The 9070-nt window shown below is 45.2% G+C and overlaps 1 protein-coding gene across 1 annotated transcript in view; it reads left to right on the top strand.

Moving 5' to 3' along the window:
* UVRAG (UV radiation resistance associated) overlaps positions 1–5210 on the top strand; it is a 102354-nt gene extending 97144 nt beyond the window's left edge. The window contains exons 15-16 of the mRNA XM_009286117.2: positions 1314–4656; positions 4857–5210. Of these exons, the coding sequence (XP_009284392.1) occupies positions 1314–2016 (703 nt within the window). The 3' untranslated portion in view covers positions 2017–4656; positions 4857–5210. The remainder of the gene's footprint in view (positions 1–1313; positions 4657–4856) is intronic.
* Positions 5211–9070: the final 3860 nt, after the last annotated feature.

Consider the following 9070-nt stretch of genomic DNA (forward strand, 5'->3'; position numbering starts at 1 on the left):
TTTGCTGCTAGCTGCATGTGTGGAGCTTATCTCTCTGCTTCACTGTCTGCAACTGTAAATTCTGAAAAGCAACTTTTCCTTAAGGTAACTTGAGGTTTTTATGGAAGAGTAGGAAGCCCTACACATGTATTAAGGGGCAGCCTGGGAGGAGGTAAGACGGGAGAGGAAATTAAAGAGCAGTAGTACTCCGCACTGCCCTCCCGTGGGGATGCTTATTTTTCACAGAGGGACTTTTTGCAATCTAGCTTATCCTATTTACCAAGGGGAGCAAAAAAAAAAGAAAAATAACGTGGAAAAGGATCCACGCTAGGGACTACTCATAACTGCTATTCCAAGTTTTTCCCCTGCAAGACAGATCCCACAATGTATCAGGCCTTGAGTAGAAGGAGTTTCTTTTAAATTGAGTTAATGAAGGAGACTCATACTGACAGCAGTTGAATCTTGGAGTTATATATTCAGCAGATCAGTAATAGCTGTATTTTTTTTTTTTTAAATTTGGAAGGAAAATGAACCGGTTGCATAAGTTAATGTACAACATACTATTTGCATATAGGATGGTGATTATATTTGGGTAGGGATTAAGCCGATGAAGGAAAATTCACGTAACACCCCAGATGACGCAAAGCGGATGTTCCAAATTATAGACCCTGAGACAGTGTAAGTGGTCTGTGGAACTCTATTAGATAGTAAAATCAAACTCATAAATTAAGCTTGATCAGTTCATGTTCCTCAAGAAACCAAGGTTGACGTTTGCCCAAAAAGTTTTGGAACGATGGGCACAAAAGCAGAAGATCTGGCAAAGAGAGTCCTCTGCAAATAGCAAAGTTAGTGTGTTTTTTCTCCTTTGTGCAGCTGTCAGGAAAGGCCACTGTTGGAAGAAGTCGCCTTTAGAGGATTCGGCCATTATTACTCACTTTTGAAGAGTTTATGATGGCCCAGTACAGGCCATAAATACATAAATATACGGTCAACAGTAATAATTCATAAAGTACAGCTTGGTCCTATAAAATGGTGTTAACAGTACGAATTAACATAATGTGGTGGTTTCTTGGGTGATTGACTCTTCAAACCATGGAGCTTTGTAAATGTTCCTGCACGATCTTACCGGTTTTCAGTAAAGCTGTCCTCTGGGGTGTCTTCTGTAGTTCATACAGCATTAAACACATTTGGGGTTTTAGCACTTTAGGATACAAGTAGTCGGCCAAACGGAGCCCGGAGTTGTGATAAAATAATTGCTTCAGCCTTCGGTTAAACATCTGTATTGCTCGTGAGCATGCCTGGCAGCTGTGATTTTTCCTTTCCTTCTTTTATAGTGATCGACACCATACATCCAGTGCAATTCCCGTTCCAAAGAGACAGAGCTCAAGCTTCGGCAGATTGGATATTGGCTTTTCCAGTGGGCTTCCTTCTCCAGATAAAGGACTCCGAAAACGAGCCAGCACGGGAAACGAAAGACTACAGTACAAAACTCCTCCTCCTAGTTACAACTCTGCTTTAACACAGCCTGTTGCCATCACAGCCCCCGTAGGAGAGTTAGATAAAAAACCCGGATCGATATCTTCCTCCTTGGATACCTCTATGGACTCCTCGAAAGGAAATACCAAGAAAGGCGAGGACTTGTGCGGCAGTTTAAATGGAGAAAACGGGAGCCTAAACAATCCCCAAGACCAGCAGGAGTCTTTCCTAGGACATACTAGTGCAATAAATGGGGCGTTTCTGCCTGGTGAGTGCTCTGGCACTGCAAGCAACGAGCAGCCCTGTGAGTTTCGTCCCTCCCTCGGCCCTGTCCTTTGCTGCACCGTAGAGCAAGCGGAGGAGATCATGGGGATGGAAGCAACGGGGTTCGGCGCGGGAGATCAGCTAGAAGACTTTAACTCCATCCCGGTGGAGCACGCCGTGGCGGTGGAGTGTGATGAACAAGTCCTAGGGGAGTTTGAGGAGTTCTCTCGAAGGATCTATGCACTGAATGAAAACATGTCCAGCTTCCGCAGACCGCGTAAAAGCTCGGACAAGTGAGCTTGGACAGGGATTTGATAGCAGACATTGAGGTGAAATCAGTGATCTGGAATAGAGATAAAATTACACTTATTCTTTATATTAATTATAAAAAAAAAATAAAAAAGCTAAAGCTATTCCAATGGTGTTAGACAAACGGACTTAAGCACGATAACACAGGACCATTGTATATTCACAGCCCAGGTAAATTTTGATTCTGCTTCCAGTCATCTTATGTCTGGTATTTATAATCTGTTGGAATGTTTTTTTTTTTTTAGGCATTGGAATCCATTTATAAAAGACTTTCCTGGAAACAACTTCTAGTGTTGATCAGGCCCTTCTGTGACTATTTGTTAAGTTCTTAATTAATACTTAGAGTTAAATTTATTTTAATCTCTTCAGAAGAAAAAAAAAGTTAATTTAAAAATACATTTATGGTAAGACCTCTTTACCTTTTCCCATGTACTCCTGTGTTTTCTTGAGCAATGTAGTCAGTGTTACAGAAATACCATGAATTTGTTATAATTGGACAGCTTTCTCTTGGCTGTGCTCTGTAGCCTTTGAAGTTCTGGTTTGCACTGATGGGTCTTCAGTTGGTGGTGTAAACTTGCCAGAGAATGAGCACCTGTGTGATATCTGCAGTTTCCTTGCACCTGATTAATCAGAAATGACATTCCCCCCCCCCCCCCCCTTTCCTCTGTATTCACTGTTCCTACCAGTAGAAGCCTTGAGGACTAAATCCCCTCTAAGGTTTCTTACAAAAACCTCAGCCTGACCATTCCCCGCTTCAGCTGGGCACAGACCTCATCAGTAGAGACCTAACGAGTGCACTACCTAAGTGGGGCTCAGCTGCCACCCTCCGAGGAGGTGTCTAACGGGGACAGCGTGCCGCGAGGCACTTCGCAGACGTCTTCATAAAAACCCAGACTGAAAAAGCAGTCAGCACTTTGGAATTAGGCGAATTTGTGGAGTCGCTCCACCCTCTGTAGAAAGGAGGCACCTAACGCTGTTCATCTAAATTAATATCCTTTTAACCGTCTGTACTTCAAACGAAGAAACTTCAGCGGTTCGCTGGAGGTGTGGTTTGCTGTTAGGTAGGTCACCACTGGCACGTGTGTTCAGCTGCACTAACGGGAAAGCAATTTGCAGCCTGCTTTGTGATTCCTGGTATTTGTTTCAGTTTGGGTTTCATTGCTCTTGCTTTCTATATTGTATACCCAAGAATTTGGGCTCGGTTGTGAGCTCTCAAATATAAAAATATATAGCAGAATAAAAACACTTCATCATGCCTGGCTTTTTTTTCCTCCCTGGTCTATGCTTTCTTTTGAACCAATGACCTAGTCTTTTTCCTAACTTCACCATAAGGCTAGCCTAAATTAACTTTTTAAAATGTGGATATGTATAATCTCAACTATCTGTTGTCAAAACGAGACATGTACGTGAGAACCAATATACATAATAGCACTGTTCTAGAATATGCATTTTTCCAGGTAACACCTTAATGATTGTATTAAAACTATATTCACATTTCTTCTGTTAGCTTTTAACGGTTGTGTCTGCAATTGAGTTGTTGGATCGAGCCTTTCTACAGTGATTTCATTATCTTTGGTCTGTCCCAGTACGATGTGCTAGATGGAAGCACTCGGAAGCAGAGACCTCGATTCTGTAAGGCATGGAACGTGGTTCCAGGTGCAAACTTGGGCTTGAAGTTGGACACATTCATGAGCATCCTCCCCCCCGAATAAGCTCCTCTGTTCCAACCTCATGAAAAGCTTCCCTGAAGGAAACGCTGCAGCAGCTTAAAGCACTGCCATCGTCTTTGAGAAGAGATAGGTAGGAAATTCTCACTGTGTTTTGGCATCCTGAGAGTCAGAAACAAACACCTGAAAGCATAGCACTTATTATTGAAGTGGGCATAAGATACTCTGTCCTGTGACTATATCTTCCCATCTTCTGGTAGCAGTACAATTTTAGGTGAAATTCGGTAACGCTGGGTCAGTCGTGCACCCTGCGGGATGGGACCTGGCACGCTCAAAGCAGCACGGACCTCCTGTTTGTAGGCACGCCCGTTTTCCTCTGTAACGGGAAGGCATTAGCTCGTGCGTGGTGGTGACTTTTCAAAGCAACCCAAAGAGTAGTTGTGAAGTCGCTATGTTTCCTAGGCAAACACGGAGCGTCTCAGTGCAATTAAGCAACGTGAAATTAGGTTTGTAGCGCATCAGCGGGACTTTGGATTTCTTTTTTTTTTCATTAGTAGCGCATTTTCTCAGGTTGCACCCGACCAAATGAAGTCTAGTTTTCCTCCCTGATGTTGTGTTGCTGTTCCTGTTTGAGCCCTGTAATTATTAATGTGTCAAACACGATGGTTGATTTCTGCGTCTGTCGCCCAAAGCTTCTTTGACGGGTTTTCTATGGATGTATCTGTAGTAGGCCTTAAATTGTCCCCGCGTTTCTCTTCCACTTTCATGGCTTTCTGTATAGAAGGTGGTGTGAAGGGGGACAGCGTCGCAGGGCTAATTAAAGCATTGGCAATCTTCTCGTGGCTGTGAGGATGGGGGATTGTACAGACTGCAGCCACCTCATGGCTTTCTCTTTTGTGATTATTTTCCCCCCCCGTAAACTACTTTGAAAACAGCGTAGTGGGAGAGAAACAAATAGTAGGTTTGAAGGTGAGATGATATATCACAGTGTGCTTTAAACTGTCAAGAGCCTTTCAGTTCCTGCACAGCTGTGACACTGTCAAAAAACGGCAAAAAGCGGAAAAAACAGAAAACAGCTCGTTGCGATCTTTTCCCCTCACTAGGAATTCCTTAGATTTTTGAGAATATTAGTTTTGGTAGTGGGAGAGAAACAAATAGTAGGTTTGAAGGTGAGATGATATATCACAGTGTGCTTTAAACTGTCAAGAGCCTTTCAGTTCCTGCACAGCTGTGACACTGTTAAATGTCTGCAAATGTCTTCAAGTGGAGAAAACATTTCGTTGCGATCTTTTCCCCTCACTAGGAATTCCTTAGATTTTTGAGAATATTAGTTTTGGAAGATCATATCCCACTCTATTTTTCTAGCAAGCACAACAGCATTGGCTTATCCTTGCTTGACCAGGTATTTAAAATAAGCAAAACCAGAATATCCCATAGTAAATGACACATTAAAACTATGTTGGTAATTGCGGGAAAGCTCATCTGTATTTATAAAATAAAACTGATCAGTATCTCTCAACTTGTGTGTCTTCTTTTAATGGCTCCTTTGCGTTTGGTTTTCTTTACAAGCCTGATTTGAACCACAGTGTCCTCCCCAGCTCCCCCCTCCCCGCCAAACTCTTTGGTTTATTGTTCACCAAGCCCATATTGATCAAAATGTCAATATTTGGGCAAGAGGGTTTGCTAGAAGAGCTGGCTGCCTTCTTGGCTCCAAATCCTATTTCATGCGAGATGGTACCGCAGTTGTGTTTTCACGCTCCTTCCAAAACGATGGCACGCAGCTGGAAAAACAGCGTACGGTGGGGCTGGGAGACAGCTGGGTTCGCAAAACTCTTATGGATAGTGGAAACGCTGTGTTCCCTCATCAGGGAGGCATTGCTACTCATCCAGCACCTTCTGTGATCCGAGCTAATAAGCAACATATGTCTGCCTAAAATGCTTATGTTCCCCTTGAACAGGAGTCTTGCCGCACAAGTCTTGGGAGGAGGCTGGCCACGACACGGAGTCGCTGGTGGGAAGCAGTGTAATGTGAAGAGCTGCAGGGACTCTCCAGGCATCATCAGTGCACCAGGTTTTTTTTTAGTTTGTTTGTGTGTTTTTGGTTTTGTGTGGGGTTGTTGTTTTTTTTTTCTCCCACCCAATCTGTCTGTCAGCAGAGAGTAAAAATGCCAAGACGCCAGTTGCATAGTCCTGCAGCTGAAGTGGGAAGATACAGGAGAGAAATTTTACTTGAAGCTGTTGTGCAACGTTGAACGGCTTTACTGAAATGTAGTTGCATTAAAGTGAGTAATAAACTATGAACGGAAAAGGTTTTTGAAATATAACCGGAGGTGCTGCTTGAGAGTGGACTTGTTCTAGATAAACCTTGGGCTCTTCTCTGCCTCATTTTGTCACCTTTCGAATGGCCGACGAGGCTATTTCTCCTTGGTTTCTGGGTTTTGACCTTTTTCAGGTGGAAGTGTTCGCACGTGCTCTGTCTCCCCAGAATTGGTCTGGTTTAGCTGGTATCTTTGGGCAGCCGTGAGCCCCTCCTGTCTGCAGGCAAGGTGGTCTCAATGTAATTACAGTAATTGACTGTAATTTTCCAGGGGGGGAAAACAAATCATCTAACTAAGACTTCTTTTAATTGCTGGTTGTTTTGATATCAGCTTATTTTGTATATGGCAGAACACAACATTGTTTTACAATTTTTCATTAAATAGTATGAAAACTTTTTTTCCACTAAGTGGTTGTCAGACGTCAGCTCTGCTGCTGATGAAATTTGTCCTGAACGTATTGCATTGACTAGCTTGACATTTAATCTGTCGGTCTCTTCAATCTAACTTTATGATGTTCCGTTTAATGGGGGGTTTTGATAAAACCACATTTGAAATTCTGAATTTCCGACCTCTAGAACAGCCGTATCCGTTCTGGTCTGGATTGTCTTGGTTTTAGCAAGGACAAAAAGTCCCTTTCTGCGTTGCACTGACTCGTTAACCTAAAGCGCAGGCCATCAAAAAATTAAAAAAAAATTAAAAAATTAAAGAAAAAAATGCTTTCTGGTAGTCAGGTATTACAAGGGTTTCATTGACACAGGTCCATTAAGCCTTGAACTGGCGCGAGTAACCCATGTGAACTGGCGCTGCTTTCCCCAGCTACAGCAGGCAGGCGCTTTCTGCTCTTGCACGGGGGAAGCATTCTCCCGAGAACGTCAGCGGAGGAGAATGTAACCTGTGTTTTCTGCTGCGCCTCCCAGCCTGGACAGCCAGCCAGCTCTTGAAGGAGAGGCGGGCAGCAGCTCTCAGCCTGATCCTGAGCGCCTGTATTGATTACCCATGGTAACTGAAACGAGTTCAGGCTGTTTATTTAGGCAAAACTAAATGTAGTTTCCTTGGCTGGGCAGAGGTGAGAGGGGGAATAAATCTAACGCTTGCTCTAATTATTGATATTTTTTGGCCTTTTGGCAGCAGCGCTCTGGCTTTCCGTCATGTGTCCACCTGCCAGCAGTGGCACACGGTCTGCGTGCCGGTGCCAGAGGCGTCATGTAATTGCGGCAAACAGCCCTCGGCTCCTGCGAGGTACCTGTCAGAAGGGGCTTGTGCTGTTTAAGCTCAGTTGCGGGCAGTGCCAGCAAGACCTTCATCCCGGTTTTGTGAGAGGGATAACGCTCTTCGAGTATCGCTGAAAGCAGCTAATGCCTTTTGGTGATTGAAACGTGAGCTGAGCCCAAGCTGCTCGAGTCAATCTTGTCAGCTCTCTTACGTGGTGTGTTTTTCATGACTCTGTTAAAGTGTTTGCAGATCAGGTTGCGTGGTCACGTCGCAAGTGTTAAACTGAAATCATGGACAACTCCTAACGGGCAACTCCTGAAGTGCTGTAGCACGTTAGTGCCGGTATAAACAGATCTATAAACGTACAACGGTCCCAGCTGCCTAAAAATTCCATATAAAATGCCCGTATTTTTTAAATAGCATTATAAGGTAGTTCAGTCAATTAAGCTGCATATGCACAAGCTGTTAAGCTTGAACGCGCAGCTGGTACAGGTGGAAAACCTGCCCGCCCAGCCGTCATGCTTCTGCCAGGCACGTTGGCCTGGCTGTGGGGACTGCGCCCCGTGGCCAGGACGGGCAGAAGAAATCCAGCCGTTGAGCAGAAGTTTCGCTCTTCATCTTCCTTCTGACAGACGGTGGCAGATCAGGGCAGCATGGTGCGATGGGTGGGTTACCCATGCCTACCCAGACTTGAACCCCAGCTCTGCCTCCCAGCGTCTGTTCTGCATGTGAGTCTCCTTGGGCTTCTCCGCTCGGGAGGGCAATATCCCTCCAGCCGGCCGGTTTGTGGCTGCCGATGCTGCCGGTGCCGAGTGCTTCTGTTTTCAGCTGAGGCTTGCACATGCTACAAGCAAGTGAGGCACTTTTTGGGAAGAAAATCTCCTCTTCCTTGCAGGGTTATCTCCTGATGGAGGTCATGCGTGGACTTCCTTGCCCTTCCTCGGTGAAGCTTTGCAGCAGAAACCTGTCTCTTCTTTTCAGCCCTTGCTTTTCTGGTTTTGCTTTCAGGAGGCTGGTTTCGGTCATGGGTCTGAAATTAGAAAGAGTCTTGGCGGAGTTTGGGGTTGTCTTCTGCGGTTTCGTCTGACCTGGCTAGCACTGCTCAGGACGTGGCTCCTGGGCTTGGAAATCATTTTCTCATATTAATCTTCTCCCTGCAGATTTGCAATGATGGTGAAATTTCACTGCAACCCGCTAACATCCTTGATGGTTTAATTGGAGACATGAGCGTGCTGGCAGAAAGACAGAGGACCCTTATGTATGTCTGTTTTCTATGGCTTCGGTTCTGCGTGCCCTATCCTGTGTGCCTGAGAGGGAACGATTCCTCGAGGGGAGATTGGGCATCTGACAGACACAGTGCAGATGCTTTGGTAACATCTCAGCTTTACGGTACTCTCGCAGAGTTCCTCCTTTCTTTCACCGATAACTAAACCGATGCTGGAAGGAGTGGCGATAAACCAAGTTCACCTCTGTCGAACTCGGTCCCTACGAAGTTCCCCCCTCTCTTGATGCCTGATCTGAAAGACGATGAGGATCACTGTTAATGGGACCACTGTTTTCCTGGCCACAGCTTAACACCTGTCCCTTAGAGAGCTGAAATCGAGTATGCCTGGCTTTAAAAGATCTCTGGGCAGCTGCAGCCTTGGGTCTGGAGGAGTCTGAGCTTTTAGCACTGCGATTGCTAGTCTTGCTCAGCTCCAGAAGTGCGTCGGGGTTCCTCTGTATCAGCAATAGCGTGGCCAGCAGGAGTAGGGAAGTGATGGTGTCCCTGTACTCGGCACTGGTGAGGCCGCACCTCGAATACTGTGTTCAGTTTTGGGCCCCTCACTACGAGAAGGACGTTGA

The sequence above is a fragment of the Aptenodytes forsteri genome, unplaced genomic scaffold, assembly GCF_000699145.1.
Source record: "Aptenodytes forsteri isolate BGI_AS27 unplaced genomic scaffold, ASM69914v1 Scaffold231, whole genome shotgun sequence".
Classification (NCBI taxonomy): Eukaryota; Metazoa; Chordata; class Aves; order Sphenisciformes; family Spheniscidae; genus Aptenodytes; species Aptenodytes forsteri.